Genomic DNA, 16,455 nt, shown 5'->3' with positions numbered 1-16,455 from the left:
TGAGGCAAGGTCTAGCTCTGTCGCCCAGGTGAGAGTGCGGTGGCGTGATCACAGCTCACCGTAGCCTTGACTTTCCAGGCTCCTACCTCAGCCTACCAAGTAGCTGGACTACGGGCATATGCCATCATATCTGGCTAGTTTCTTATATTTTGTAAAGACAGGGATATAACTATGTTGCCCAGGCTGGTTAATTATTTTTATAGTATGGTACCATCAAAATCTCATGTGTCCTGGTAGATATCCAACAAAAAAATGTGCTTATGTTCTCCAAAAGACAAGTATAAGAATACTGTAATTCTTACACTTATGCTGCCTGTAATCCCAGCACTTTGGGAGGCCGAGGCAGGTGAATCACCTGAGGTCAGGAGTTCAAGACCAGCTTGCCAACACGGTGAAGGCCCGTCTCTACTAAAAATATAAAAAATTAGCCAGGTGTGGTGGCAGGCACCTATAATTCTAGATACTCAGGAGGCTGAGGCAGGAGAATCGCTTGGACCCGGGAGGCAGAGGTTGCAGTGAGCCAAGATCACATCATTACACTCCAGTCTGGGCAACAAGAGTGAAACTCCATCTTGGAAAAAAAAAAAAAGAAATATTCATAACAGATTTATTCATAATACATTGAAACAGGAAATAACCCAAATGCCCACCAACAGCAGAATGGATAAATAAGTAATAGTTATTCATATGATGAAATAATATATAGTAATAAAGATTACTGAACTGCTGCTACATGTAACTACTACATGAACTGCTATAGGCATGTAGCATGCAACAACATACAGGTATCAGTAGTTCATGTAGCATGCTGCACACTACATATGGATGAATTTCACATGCATCATGTTCAACAAAGCATATGCAGAAGTGTACAAAATTTATGATTTGGCTGGGCGCAGTGGCTCACACCTGTAATCCCAGTACTTTGGGAGGCTGAGGCAACTAGATCATGTGAGCCCAGGAGTTCGAGACCAGCCTGGGCAATACAGCAAAACTGTTTCTAGAGAAAAATACAAAAACGAGCTGGGCATGTTGGCACATACCTATAGTCCTAGCTACTCAGGAGGCTAAGGGAGGAGGATTGTTTGAGCCCAGGAGGTTGAGGCTGTAGTGAGCTGTGATCATAACACTGCACTCCATTCTGGGCAACAGAGCGAAACTATATCTCAAAAATATATACATATATGATTTTATGTATGTGAAACTCAAGAACAGGAAAAATAATTGATGGTGATAGAGGCAGAGTAGTGTTGCCTTTAGGGTTATTGACTGGAGGAGGTGCTTCAAGAATATAAGAAATACTCAGTGTTGCCGGGCGCGGTGGCTCACGCCTATAATCCCAGCACTTTGGGAGGCCAAGGCGGGTGGATCACGAGGTCAAGAGATCGAGACCATCCTCGTCAACAAGGTGAAACCCCGTCTCTACTAAAAATACAAAAATTAGCTGGGCATGGTGGTGTGCACCTGTAGTCCCAGCTACTTGGGAGGCTGAGGCAGGAGAATTGCTTGAACCCAGAAGGCAGAGGTTGCAGTGAGCCAAGATCGTGCCCTTGCACTCCAGTCTGGGTAACAACAGCGAAACTCCATCTTAAAGAAAAAAGAAATACTCAGTGTATTGATCTGGGTAATGGTTACCATATGTATGTGTATGTATATATATACATGCACAGACACACATACTAAGTGTACATATATGTACATAAAAAGTAATCATGCTGAACACTTAAAATTTGTACATTTAGAGCCGGGCATGGTGGCTTATGGAATCCCAGCACTTTGGGAGGCCAAGGGAGGAGGATTGTTTGAGCCCAGGAGTTCAAGACCAACCTGGGCAATGTAGCAAGCCCCTGTCTCTACAAAAGAATTTAAAATTAGCCAGGCATGGTGGTATGTGTCTGTAGTCCTCGCTACTTGGGAGGCTGAGGCAGGAGGATTTCTTCGGCTCAAGAGTTGAGGGTGCAGTGAGCTATGATCATGACAGTACACTCCAATCTATGTGACGGAGAGAGTCTATATCTCTTAAAAAATAAAATAAGTTAGGCCGGGTGCAGTGGCTCACGCCTGTAATCCTAGCACTTTGGAAAGCCAAGGCAGGAGGATTACTTGAGCCCAGGAGTTCAAGCCCAGCCTGGGCAACAGAGCAAAAACTCTGTCTCTACAAAAAAATGTAAAATTCATCAAGATCACACCATTGCACTCCAGCCTGGATGACAGAGTAAGATTCTGTCTTGGAAAAAAAAAAATAGGCCAGGCACAGTGGCTCACACCTGTAATCCCAGCACTTTGGGAGGCTGAGGCAGGTGGATCACGAGGTCAAGATCAAGACCATCCTAGCCAGCATGGTGAAACCCCATCTCTACTAAAAATACAAAAATTAACTGGGCATGGTGGCGTGCACCTGTAGTCCCAGCTACTCAGGAGGCTGAGGTAGAAGAATTCCTTAAACCCAGGAGGTGGAGGTTGCAGTGAGTGGAGTTTGTCCCACTGCACTCCAGCTTGGTGACAGAGTGGGACTCCATGTCAAAAAAAAAAAAAATTGTGATATATATAACCATAGAATACTATGCAGCCATAAAAAAGAATGAAATCATATCTCCTGCAGCAACAAGGATGGAGCTAGAGGCCAATCTGCTATGTGAAATAACTCAGAAACAAAGTCAAATGTCACATATTCTCAGAGTGGGAACTAAACAGTTGGTACACTTGGATATACAGAAGGAAGCCACAGAGTCCCACACTGGGGACTCCAAAAGGGGGGAGGTTGAGAGGGATGTGAGGATTGAAAAATTATCTGTTGAGTATAATGTTCACTATTCAGGTGACAGGCGCACTAAAAGCCCAAACCTCACCATTATGCAGTATATTCATGTAACAAACATGCACATGTACTCTCTTAATCTATAGTTTAAAAATATATGTGTGATTGTGTGTACGTAAAAGGCAAGGAAGATGATGTTCATGGAAACATTCAAACATCCAATTTTCTGAGAATCCCTTCTGCACTAGGCCATGGGCTGAGAGTGCTACATCCAATTTTCTGAGAATCCCTTCTGCACTAGGCCATGGGCTGAGAGTGCTACATCCAATTTTCTGAGAATCCCTTCTGCACTAGGCCATGGGCTGAGATGCTGAGCCAAGACAACTTCCATGCACTGAGGTGAGGAAAGAAGAAGTCATCAGTGTGGTGAAGATGCGCATGAGGATGAGGAGGAATCGTTGAGAAGTTGTGTCATTTTTTTCCGTCAGCAGTGACACATTTTCTCCTCTATGGACTTGAAAGTGCTCCCTCTTGCCGACTCCCCCCCTACCCCCCAGCAATGAACTGCTGAACTTGCAGAATGCCCTGGGCTTCATGATCTTGAGGAGCAGCCAAAACTGGAACAGCAAAAACCGTCAGTGCTGGAGTAGAACAAAGGCTGGTATTATGCGTCCTAAACTTAGTGGGCTCTTACACTGTCAGGATGACACAGAAAGCACTTGTGCTCAGAAAAGAAACTGATCTAAAAAGAAAGAAATGTCCTTCCCCCGTGCATGCAGCCTTTGCTGTATGGAATTGTTCTTAGTGCATCAGCAGTTTCTGGTGCTTCTCCTATTTTGTCTTACCATCCCTATGGACTTTGCAACACTGAAACGTTTGCTTGGTTTAGTTGGTAGAGTTTTTTTGTCTTTGCCAAATGTTCCAGACTCGTTTGAGATCCCCAAATAAAAGTTTGTTTAAAGAGCAATTTTAATTCTTGACCCTCCCTGCCAAAAAAAAAAAAAAAAAAAAAAATCCCAAAAGGCACTATGATTCACATCAAGTTTTTCTTCTTTTTTTTGAGACAGAGTCTCCCTCTGTTGCTCAGGCTTGAGTGCAGTAGTGTGATCTCGGCTCTCTGCAACCTCCACCTCCTGGGTTCAAGTAGTTCTGCCTCAGCCTCCTGAGTAGCTAGGATTACAGATGTGTGCCACCACACCCAGCTAATTTTTGTATTTTCAGTAGAGATAGGGTTTCACCATGTTGGCCAGGCTGGTCTCAAGTGATCCGCCCTCCTCAGCCTCCCAAAGTGTTAGGATTACAGGCGTGAAACACCGTGCCTGGCCCACATCGAGTTTTTCTAGGTTTTATTTATTTATTATTCATTCATTCTTTCTTTCTTTCTTTCAGAGATAGTCTGTGTCCTTCAGGCTGGAGTGCAGTGGCATGATCTCAGCTCACTGCAACCTCCGCCTCCCTGATTCAAGTGATTCTCCTGCCTCAGCCTCTCGAGTAGCTGGGATTACAGGCGCCCGCCATTATGCCTGGCTAATTTTTGTGTATTTTTAGTAAATATGAGTTTTACCATGTTGGCAAGGCTGGTCTTGAACTCCTGACCTCAAGTGATACGCCTGCTTCAACCTCCCAAAGTACTGGAATAACAGGCATGAGCCACTGTGCCTAGCCCTGTTTTCGCTTTTTGACTGTTATGAATAGTGCTGCTGTGGATATTTGTGTTTGAGACTTTGTGTGGATATTCGTTTTCAGTTCTCTTGGATATTATACCTAGGAGTTTTTATTGTGGTCAGAAGATAATTGGGCCAGGTTTGGCGGCTCGGGCCTCTAATCCCAGCACTTTCAGAGGCCAAGATGGGTGGATCACAAGGTCGAGAGTTCAAGACCGGCCGGGCATGTTGGCTCATGCCTGTATTCAAAGCACTTTGGAGGCCAAGGTGGGTGGATCACCTGAGGTCAGGAGTTCAAGACCAGTCCAACCAACATGGTGAAACCCCGTCTTAAAAATTTTTTAAATTAAAAAGAGTTTGAGACCAGCCTGGCCAACATGGTGAAACTTTGTCTCTACTAAAAAAATACAAAAATTAGCTGGGCATGGTGGCGTGCATCTGTAATCACAGCTACTCGGGAGGCTGAGGCAGGAGAATTGCTTAAACCCAGGAGGTAGAGGTTGCAGTGAGTTGAGATCGCGCCACTGCACTCCAGCCTGGGCAAAAGAGCAAGACTTGGTCTCAAAAACAAAAACAACAAAAGAAGATACTTTCTATGATTGCAGTGTTTATTAAGAATTGTTTTATGGCTTACTGTATGGTCTATTCTGAAGAATATTCCACGTGTACTTGGGAAGAATGTGTATTCTGTTGTGGGGTAAATTGTCATGTATATGTACCTCTATCAACTGGACACAGTTGGTTTACAGTGTTGTTCAAGTCCTCTATTTTCTTCTGGTCTTCTATGTAGTTGTTTTATTATTGAAAATAAGATATTAGGAGTGCTGCCAACGCCCCGGTGGAGAAGCTGAGGTTAACATCAGATTTGACATATTTAAAGTGGATACAAAACTATTTCAGCAATGCAGACAATTAAGTGTGTTGTTGTGGGCGATGGTGCTGTTGGTAAAACATGTCTCCTGATATCCTACACAACAAACAAATTTCCATCAGAATATGTACCGACTGTTGTTGACAACTATGCAGTCACAGTTATGATTGGTGGAGAGCCATATACTCTTGGACTTTTTGATACTGCAGGGCAAGAGGATTATGACAGATTACGACCGCTGAGTTAGCCACAAACAGATGTATTTCTAGTCTGGTTTTCAGTGGTTTCTCCATCTTCATTTGAAAATGTGAAAGAAGAGTGGGTGCCTGAGATAACTCACCACTGTCCGAAGACTCCTTTCTTGCTTGTTGGGACCCAAATTGATCTCAGAGATGACCCCTCTACTATTGAGAAACTTGCCAAGAACAAACAGAAACCTATCAGTCCAGAGACTGCTGAAAAGCTGGCCCGGGACCTGAAGGCTGTCAAGTATGTGGAGTGTTCTGCACTCACACAGAAAGGCCTAAAGAATGTATTTGACGAAGCAATATTGGCTGCCCTGGAGCCTCCAGAACCGAAGAAGAGCCGCAGGTGTGTGCTGCTATGAACATCTCTTCAGAGCCCTTTCTGCACAGCTGGTGTCAGCATCATACTAAAAGCAATGTTTAAATCAAACTAAAGATTAAAAATTAAAATTCGTTTTTGCAATAATGACAAATGCCCTGCACCTACCCACATGCACTCGTGTGAGACAAGGCCCATAGGTATGGACCCCCCTTCCCCTCCCAGTACTAGTTAATTTTGAGTAATTGTATATTGTCAGAAAAGTGATTAGTACTAGTTTTTGTTTTGTTGTTTAAAAAGAATTTTTTTTTAAAGCAAGGCATGCTTGTGGATGACTCTGTAACAGACTAATTGGAATTGTTGAAGCTGCTCTCTGGTTCCACTCTGGAGAGTAATCTGGGACATCTTAGTGTTTTTCCCCCCCTCCTCTTTTTTTGTGGGGAGTGTGTGTGGGGTTTGTTTTTTAGTCTTGTTTTTTTAATTCATTAACCAGTGGATAGCCCTTAAGGGGAGGAGGACGGATTGATTCCACATTCCACTTCCTAGATCTAGTTTAGAAAACATGTTCCCCATCTGGTGCTCTTAGGAAGGAGTATAGTAAATGCCTCATTTGATAACATACTCCTTTTTGAAAGTTGCCTTCTCTCTCCACCCTTGAGTAGATCCAGTATTCGATGAAACTCATGAAAGTGGGTGGAGCCTGTCTTGCCCCTCCTCTTTTCTAGGACACACTATATGTGACTGTGACTTTCAAGGACATTTGTTTGCCAGTTGCTGATTTTTTGGGGAAGTTAATTTCTAACTTCTTTCACTGATAAATGAAGAAAAGTATTGCACCTTTGAAATACACCAAATGAATTGAGTTTGTAATTTAAAAATTTCTTTTCCCTGTCAAAAAAAAAAGAAAAAGAAAATAAGATATTAGGTCAAGTGCAGTGGTTCATACCTGTAATCCCAGCACTTTGAGAGGCCAAAGCAGGCTTTCTGTATTTGTTATTTTTATACTGTGATTGACTGCAGGTAACTGAAACTGGAAAGTGAAATCCATGAGGAGGAACTACTGTACATTTATTGTAACATCTTGTTTTGAAATGTGTAGATGGGAGATAAAGAAGCTTATTAACTGGTACCAATATACAGCTTGATAGAATAAATTAGGCTTAGTGTTGGGTAGATTAGTAGGGTGACTCTAGTTTATAATAATTTATTGTATATTTCAAAATTGCTGGAAGAGAATAATTTGAATGTTTTGATCAAAAAGACAAGTATTTAAGGTGATGGATATCCTATTTACACTGATTTGATATTTACAAATTGTATGCATGTGTTAAATTATCACATGTACCCCCAGAATATGTACATCTGTTACACATCAATTAAAACCGTTTCTGAAAGAAGTACACATACATTGTGGAATAGCTAAATCCAGCTGATTAACATATGTATTACTTCACATACTAACTTTTTGTTTCTGGTGAGTATACTTAAAATCTACTTTCTTGGCAATTTTCAAGAAACTCTGGAACTCATTCCCCCATCGGTCAGAAACTTTTTGTTCTTTGACTAACATATCTGTTATAGCTTCTTGATGATTGATTTTTTTTTTTTTCTTTTGAGACGAGTCTTACTCTGTTGCCCAGGCTATAGTGCAGTGGCTCAATCTCGGCTACTGCAACCTCTGCTGCCTAGGTCAAGCGATTCTCCTGTCTCAGCCTCCCAAGTAGCTGGGACTACAGGTTCATGTCACCATGCCTGGCTAATTTTGTGTGTCTGTGTGTGTGTGTGTGTGTGTGTGTGTGTGTGTGTGTGTGTGTGGTTTTTGTTTTTGTTTTTGTTTTGAGATGGAGTCTCACTCTCTGGCCAAACTGGAATGCACTGGCACCATCTCAGCTCACTGCAACGTCCACCTCTTTGGATTCAAGTGATTCTCCTGCCTCAGCCTCCCAAGTACCTAGGATTACAGGTGCCTGCCACAGCGCCTGGCTAATTTTTGTATTTTTAGTAGAGACGTGGTTTCACCATGTTGGCCAGGCTGGTCTCAAACTCCTGACCTCAAGTGATCCACCCACCTTGGCCTCCCAAAGTGCTGGGATTACAGGTGTGAACCTCTGCTCCAGGCCTATGATTGATTCTTATGTCAATATGTAATATCTTTGTCTCTTGCACCTTTTGACTTAAAGTTTGTCTGACTTAAAGTCACTTAAGTCTGAGATGAGTGTAACTGCCCCAGCTCTCTTTTGGTACTATGCATGGAATATTTTTTGGCATACTTGCATTTTCAGCCTATTTGTGTCTTTGGATATGAAGTGAGTCTCTTCTAGACATCATAATACAATTGGATCATTTTTTTTTTTTTTTTTTGAGTTGGAGTTTTGCTTTTGTTACCCAGGCTGGAGTGCAATGGCGCGATCTTGGCTCACCGCAACCTCCGCCTCCTGAGTTCAGGCAATTCTCCTGCCTCAGCATCCTGAGTAGCTGGGATTACAGACATGCCCCACCATGCCAAGCTAATTTTTTGTATTTTTAGTAGAGACAGGGTTTCACCATGTCGACCAGGATGGTCTCGATCTCTTGACCTCATGATCCACCCGCCTCGGCCTCCCAAAGTGCTGGGATTAAAGGCGTGAGCCACCGTGCCTGGCTGGATTATGTTTTTAAATCTATATTACCAGTCTTTGTCTTTTATTGGAGAATTTAACCCATTTATATTTAAACTAATTACTGATAAAGAATCACTTCTGTCGTTTTGCTGTTTGCTTTCTATATATTTTTCTTTTTCTTCCATTAATGCCACCTTTTGTGTTTATTTTCTTGTAGTATATTGCCTCCTCATTTTCTTTTCTATATATTTTTAAGTTATTAGTGATTACCCTGGAGGTTATAATTTAATATCTTAAATTTATTTATTATTTATTTATTTATTTTAAATAAAGAGTCTCACTCTGTCGCTCAGTCTGGAGTGCAGTGGCGTGATTCAGCTCACTGCAACCTCTGCCTCCTGAGTTCAAGTGATTCTCCTACCTCAGCCTTCTGAGTAGCTGGGACTACAGGTGCCCGCCACTATGCTTGGCTAATTCTTTTTGTATTTTTAGTAGAGATGGGGTTTTACCATGTTGGCCAGGCTGGTCTCAAACTTCTAACCTAAGATGACCCACCATTCTTGGCCTCCCAAAGTGCTGGGATTACAGGCATGAGCCACCTCACCCAGCCTCATTATTATACAGTTTTAATGTTTGATTATTTATTGACCCTGTGTCATGGTCATGTTGATTTGAATTCTTTCACTATTGAGTTTGAATATTGTTACTTGTTTTTTTGGTAAACTGCCATTTCCTTTGATTATTAGACTCTTTGTTAGCCTTTCACCTGTGTTGCAGTTTATCTGAGCCTGGGCTTGATCCAATGAGAGATGTCTGCATGTGTGGGATGGTCCATCTTGACTGGGGACAGGCAGTTCCTCCTGCTGGAGGACGCTTGTTGGGCCACCCCAGGATCTCTGAAATCACTTGTTCATTCAGTGGAAATGCACAAATACCTACCATGTTCCAGGTCTGTGCTGGTGCTTGGGAAATGGCAAGAACCAGATATCCCTGCCCTGCCCCTTGTGAGCAAACAGACTTACCGGGTGGCACCAAGTAAGTAACGCGTGGGGTGTCATCTCAGAACACAGCTTTTCTGCTGAGCTGTGCTGATTTTAATTCTGTATGAGTTTAGAAAAATGTTGATGTTGGCCGGGCGCAGTGGCTCACACCTGTAATCCCAGCAGTTTGGGAGGCTGCGGCGGGTGGATCACGAGGTCAAGAGATCGAGACCATCCTGGCCAACATGGTGGAACCCTGTCTCTACTACAAATAAAAAAATTAGCTGGGCGTTTGGCACACACCTGTAGTCCCAGCTACTTGAGAGGCTGAGGTGGAAGAATCGCTTGAACCCAGGAGGTAGAAGTTGCAGTGAGCCAAGACTACGCCACTGTGCTCCAGCCTGGTGACAGAGCAAGACTCCGTCTCAAAAAAAAAAGAAAAGAAAAATGTTGATGTCAACCAGGTGCCATGGTGCCTGTCTGTAATCCCAGCTACTTGGGAGGCTGAGGCAGGAGAATTGCTTGAACTCAGGAAGCGGAGGTTGCAGTGAGCCAAGATTGCACAACTGCACTCCAGCCTGGACAATAGAGCGAGACTCCACCTCAAAAAGAAAAAGAAAAATATTGATGTCCTCACATTTGCCCATCATGTCCTGGAAATGAAGTCAGGTTGTGTCCCCTCCCTCTCAGCAGCTTGACCTTGGTGGGATCAGGAGGCCCAGTCCTCAGGGTGAACCTGGAGAAGGAATCCCTGTTGGGCACAGTGGGCCCAGGTCCTCCACTGTGGGAAGCACAGGGTTTCAGAGGCTTTAGCTTTCTTCTGGAGGTTCGCCTCCCCTGACAGGTGCTTCCTTCCAGGACACACATCCCACTGCTTGTAGATGGCTGGGCCCCAGGAGACCGTGCCAGCTCTTACTCTGAGAGAAGGTAGGCATCCCTCACCTGCACAGATAAAGCCCCACTGAGGTTTGGGGGAAGAGGAAACGGAGAGCCCATGCCTGAAGGATTTCCCTTATATCCTGCCTGCAGCAACCCCAAGTTGTTCCCTCACCCATTTGCCCCTCTCCTTACCCAGTGTGGCTTGGTGTTTGGGACGGTGGTAGGTGGGCAGGGGCACCACAGTATTCTGTCCTCTCTGCAGGGGTGCAGGCAGCTGCCACCATGCCCATCCTCCTGCCCAGCCTGGAGGATGACTTGTCAGACCATCCCCTGGACCAGGGGCCCCCCTACCCAGCCCGGCGGCCTTGCATTCCCACCTTGGCTCCAGTTCCCACGTTGCCAAAGAAGCCCAAGATGCAGGTGCCTGAGGAAACATTTCCCACCAACTGGAGCCCCACACCCGTGGAGTTCCTCAACCCGAGGGTGCTGCAGGCTGGTTGGGAGGCCCCGGCCCAGAGGCAGGTGGGTGCGGTGGATCCCCAGGGCCTGAGGAGACAGGCCGGTAAGCTGGCTGAGGAGTTGAAGCAGGAACACCTGGACTCAGACCAGGAGAGGGATCTGCCCTTGCTGGAAAAGCCGTTCTGGAGTGCGGCAGGCCCGAGCCAGCAGGCTACAGCCCTAGAGGTGAGTCTGTGTCTACCCCTTGGCCTCTCCTCCTTGACTACCCATCTTCAGCCACCCCTCCTTGGCTACCCCCAGCTGCCCTTCTCAGTCACCTCCCCTTGACTACCCCTCTTCAGCCGCCACTCCCACCCCTCAGCCCTTGGGCCCTTGTGGCTGGGAGGGCAGGTCCCCAAGGCAAGGATGCACCTCACCCTGTGTTTCCATCAGTAATTCCTGCTGACAGATGGCTTCCGGTGGCACCAAATTCGATGCCACTTCATCGAGTCCCTTGAGGGGAAGAGGGGGTCAGAGGGAGGGAGAGAAGGAGGGACAGAAGGAGAGGTGGGAAAGAGGGAGAGAGAAGGGGAGAGGGAGGGAGGAATGGGGAAAGGAAGAGAGGGGGAAAGGGAGAAAGGGGAAGAGGGAGGGAGAGGGGAGGAGAGGGCAATGGGGAAGGGGACAGAAGGGAGGGGGAGGGAAAGGGGAGGGGAGAGAAGTTCTTTGTCTTTGATGGGGAATGGTGTTAGATCATGGAGAATGAAAAGAGTGCATGCAGGATAGAGCCTGGTGCGGGACAGGCTATGTGATGTGGTGTGCTGGCCCCTGTGATTGTTGTCGAAGTATCTCTGAAAGCATATGAGGAATGCCCACCCCATGGGCACCTGTGGGGAGGGAACAGGTAGCTGGGGGTGGGGGTGGGGAGACATTTTACTGTGCATCTTTACACTTTTTTATTTTTTAATCATGTGAACATAGTATCTTTTCAGAAAAGCAAACAAATAACTAACGGGCTTAATTTAGTTTTTTTTCTTTTCTCACCCTCTGTCTTTGTGCTTCTCTTTGGTCCCTCCTTCCCACGTCCTATTTCTCAGTTCTCCTCAGGGGGCTCGGGAAGCTACTTCAACAATCTGGACTACTTACTGCTGGAGAAGAGGTGAGCACGGGGCAGGGCCGTCAGGGGCCCTGATTTCTGCAGGGTTGCAGCAGTCCCGGGACTCACTGCAGAGTCTGGTCAGAGTACAGCCTCCTCCCACCCAGACTCAGCCTGCCCTGTGTGCTCTGATCAGTAACAGGCACCGTGGGATGGTCATCAGGTCAGGCAGTAGAATCACCAAGGCAGAGAGCCCCCAGACTCCCCCCTCAAACAGAATCCTCCTCCGGGTGCCCTCTCCACCTTGGCTCTCTTCTACCCAACTCCTGCCAGTTCAATGGTGTCTCCTCCCACTCAAGGGTTCCATGAGAGGGAAGTGGAAAAGCAGATGGCTTTTCGGCCAATGGTTACAACCTGGCTATGGCTGGAGGTTCATGCTGGGCAGACAGGACTTCCTAGCACTTCTGCCGCTGCCTTCTACCCCAGCGTGCAGACACGCTTTGCCCATTTTCCCATCCATTCTGTGAGTTTCACACCTGCCTTCTCCCAGCATAGTAGCTTCTAACCAGCTCTCTCCCTGTCTACCCTAAGTAGTTTCCAAAGACAGCAGGTGTTTGATGAGATTGGAAATACCTAGGGAGGTGCAGGTGGTGGGGCCTGACAAGAGGCATGCTTCATGGGGGCATGCTCTTTGGTGGCACATGAGCAGATTGCTCATAGTTCCTAAGTGTTTGTCCTCTCCCGTGGTTGTGTTGTGTCATTTTCATTCAGTGCATGTCCATTGTGTTTGCAGTTAAGTGTGAGTGGGGGGCAATGCCACCCTGGAACACTGGGGGTTCTTGCCCCCGCTCTCCCGGTGGGAGTACTGATTCCCACTCTCTCCACCTGCCTCAGGGTTCCCAGCCCCGTGGCAGGGAGCTCCTCATGCACTGGGATGAATTGTTCTTTGGTGCCTTACTGGCCCTCTGGCCTGCCCTGGAGTCATCTCGTCTGCCTCTGCTGTGCAGCCCTCTCGGCTCCTCCAACCTGGGGACTTGTGTTGTTTAGCTCCTTCCCCTAAATAGATTTTCTCCCATTAGATCATATGTTAGGAAAGGGACCATGCGTATATGTTTCCATGGTGCCTAGCACAGTGATGTACATTTAGTAGATGCTTGAAAATACTGGCAGGAAATGAGCAGCTGGGGCCTCCTTGTGCCTACTCTTCAGTGTGCCTGGCATTGTGAGGGTCCCGCTCTATGCTAGTCAGCTCGGGCTGCGGTAACAGGATGGCACAGACCAAGAGGCTTAAACGACACAGTTACTTTTCACAGTTCTGGCAGCTGGCAGCCCAGGACTGAGGTTCTGGTCAGTTGGTTCCTGGTGAGGGTTCTTTTTCTTGCTTCTCGCTGTGTCCTCACGTGGCAGAGAGAGCACAAGCTCTCTGGTGTTTATTCTTGTGAGGATGTTAGTCCTGTGTGTTCAGGACCCATCCTATGACCTCATTTTACCTTAATTACTTTCTTACTCCAAATACAGCTACGCTGGTGTTAGGGCTTCAACATAGGAATTCTGGGGGACACAGACATAGTCCAGAGCACACTGTGCTGTGCCATGCCAGACTCAGGATAGTGGAGCTGATGGTGCAGCACCTGCTCCCCTGGCAATTTAGCATCATTATCTCATACTCCCCACACTGTCACATTGCACGAAGGAGCCCAGAAGGGTGACATTAACCTGGAGTGGGAAAAGGCTCCCAGATGTGTTTTTGTCACTGAACTTTGCAGGAAGGGAAGTGTTGTTTGGTGGGAGGGGGATGACTGCACATGTAAAGGTGGGTAAGACAGACCATGCTGGCCAAGATCCAAATTCTCGGTGCAGAGAATTTGGATGGGCAAGGCAGGAGATGCAGCCAAGATGTGCATGGGGCTGGAGCCTGAGGGGCCTTGTGGACACAAGGCTGAATCATGGGAGAAATTTAAGCAGGCAGAGATAATGTTTTCTCTTGTTTAAGAAAGTGCACAGCCGGGCACGGTGGCTCATGCCTGTAATCCCAGCACTTTGGGAGGCCAAGGCAGGTGGATCACGAGGTCAGGAGTTTGAGACCAGCCTGGCCAATATGGTGATACCCCGGCTCTACTAAAAATACAAAAAAATTAGCCAGATGTGGTGGCATGCGCCAGTAGTCCCAGCTACTCCGGAGACTGAGGCAGAAGAATCGTTTGAACCCAGGAGGTTGCAGTGAGCCAAGATCGTGCCACTGCATTCCAGCCTGGGTGACAACAAGATTCCGTCTCAAAAAAAAAAAAAAGCACAGGCTGCATTTGGAGAAGGAATGGGAAGGGCAAGAGAGGGACAATGATGAGGGGCTGAGTGGGGCCTGGGACAGGACTCACAGCCGGGAGGCCCCTGGGAGGAAGGCAGTGGGGCTTCTGTTGAGTCTGGTAGCCTGGGTGGTAGACATGGGGCATTGGAGGGGCCCAGTCACATTCAGCTGGAAATCACCCAGTGAGTGGCTGGCTAGCAGAATCTGAGCTTACGACAGGCCTGGGATGGAGAGAAAATGTTAGGGAATTGAGGACCCATGGGCACAGCCAGGGTGGGACAACTACAGGGGCCAGACAGGGGTTGGGGAGGTTCCCAGGGCTCCTCCACAGCCTGAGAGCAAGGACAGGGAAGGCTGAGTTGGTTTGCAGGGCAGGAGAAGGGTGAGGGGTCGGAGCTCTGGCCAGGTAACAGGTGTGTGGGGCCTGTTGTGGGGGCCAGTTGAAAGAGGAAGTGAGGCATGCAGGGGCTGGTGGCAGAAAACAGAGCTCCAGGAGCCAGGTGCAAAGGGTAAGGAGAGAAAGGGAATGAGCAGGAGCAGAGGGACTGGCCTAAGCAGATGCAGATTGAGGCCTCGCGCAGGTTGGGGATGCCAAGGAGCCAGGGCACGGGATCTTTCTGGGTTACGTGGCTGAGGAGCAGAAGGGCTAGGCCCAAGGCCTTAGTGTGTTAGAAAAAAGAACTGGCTGGGCACAGTGGCTCACACCTGTAATCCCAGCACTTTGGGAGGCCGAAGCAGGCAGATCATGAGATTAGGAGATCGAGACCATCTTGGCCAACATGGTAAAACTTCGTCTCTACTAAAATACAAAAAGTTAGCCAGGTGTGGTAATGTATACCTGGAGTCTTGGCTACTCAGGAGGCTGAGGCAGGGGAATTGCTTGAACCAGGGAGTTGGAGGTTGTAGTGAGGCAAGATCACACCACTGCACTCCAGCCTGATGACAGAGCGAAACTCTGTCTCAAAAAAAAAAGAACAAAGCTGAGTGCATGGCTGTTGTCCCTTGAGAGGCTGAGGCATTTGAGGGTACAGTACACTTTTGTCATTTCTATAAAAAGCCACTGATAATGGCCTAGGCAATACAGTGATGCCTGGTCTCTTTAAAAAAAGCCAAAACAAGAAAAGATGCATTGGAAATCATGTGGTGAGAACCATCTCCTCCTGGCCTGCCTGCTCCTCTCTGCTCATTTGGGGAAAGCACAGTCTATGTAATATAACCCATCCCACTGGAGACAGCATGGCCCTCTGGTCCTAAGGTCTTGCTGTTTTGGTGGGAATCCCTGACTCCCAGCTCTGGCTCTCGTCTTCCTGCAGGGAACAGGCCCTGGAGCAGAAGCAAGAGAGGCTGCTTCTGCAGGAGTGTCTCCATCTCAACTCCTTGGATACTGATGAAGATGAAATGCCACTGACACCCGAGCATAGGTGAGGGGCAGGGGCCCAGCACCAGCCTCTGAAGTGGAAGGACTGAGGTGCCAACCCCCTCTAGTTTTGGAAAGAGTTTTGACCAAAATGGTACAGCAATTCATGTACTATTTGTAAATTCTAAAGCTGCCTCCTTCTCTTAAAGCCACATTCACTCATTGATTCGAGAAATATCTGATTATCTACTGTGCATCAGGGTCTTGTTTGAGCCTTTGCTACACAAGGATCATAAACCATGGCTTGCTCTGCCCCAATTATCTTCCCAAATTCACAAAAAACAGATCTCTTGGGAAAATAACTATACAAAACCACAATCTAGATGAAATCTGCTTTTGAGGGGATGTTACGACCATGTGACATTTTTCATCCTCCCCTGACGGGAGAAGAAAAGGTAGCTCTGGATGAGGGCCCTGATTTAATTGGGCCTTTGGCTGGAGGGAGGGCTGCCTTCATCTCTACCTCAGAGCATCAGAGATGCCCAGGCCACAACCAAATCAATCTTCAGAGCATGCTGTTTTCCATCTGTCTTGGTCTGTTGGGCTGCTAGAACAAAAGGCCATAGACTGGTGGCTTCTAAGCAGCTGAAGTCTGTTTCCACAGTGTGAAGGCTGGAGGTCTGAGATCGAGGAGCCAGTGGGGTTGGTCCTGGTGGGAGGGCTCTTCAAGGTTGCAGACTGCCTAAGACTCTCTGTCCTCACATGATGGAAAGAAGCAAGAGAGCTCTCTGGGGCCCTTTCATAAGGGTGCCAATCCCATTCGTGAGGGCTCCACCCTCATACCTCATCACCTCCCAAAGGCTCCACCTCCTAATATCTTCACGCTGGGGGTGAGGATTCAACACATGTATTTTGGGGGGACACAAACATAAGCCCCTAACAC

The 16,455-nt window shown here is 47.1% G+C and overlaps 1 protein-coding gene and 1 pseudogene across 1 annotated transcript in view; both read left to right on the top strand.

The window, feature by feature from the left end:
* Positions 1-16,455, top strand: part of FAM178B (family with sequence similarity 178 member B) — a 110,936-nt gene that overhangs the window by 5,023 nt on the left and 89,458 nt on the right. Inside the window, exons 2-5 of the mRNA XM_054244524.2 lie at positions 10,296-10,364; positions 10,579-11,000; positions 11,852-11,913; positions 15,469-15,576. Of these exons, the coding sequence (XP_054100499.1) occupies positions 10,319-10,364; positions 10,579-11,000; positions 11,852-11,913; positions 15,469-15,576 (638 nt within the window). The 5' untranslated portion in view covers positions 10,296-10,318. The remainder of the gene's footprint in view (positions 1-10,295; positions 10,365-10,578; positions 11,001-11,851; positions 11,914-15,468; positions 15,577-16,455) is intronic.
* Positions 5,243-6,011, top strand: LOC103787770 (cell division control protein 42 homolog pseudogene; annotated as a pseudogene).

Source organism: Callithrix jacchus, chromosome 14, assembly GCF_049354715.1.
Source record: "Callithrix jacchus isolate 240 chromosome 14, calJac240_pri, whole genome shotgun sequence".
Classification (NCBI taxonomy): Eukaryota; Metazoa; Chordata; class Mammalia; order Primates; family Cebidae; genus Callithrix; species Callithrix jacchus.
This window is presented reverse-complemented; position numbering and strand designations above follow the sequence as displayed.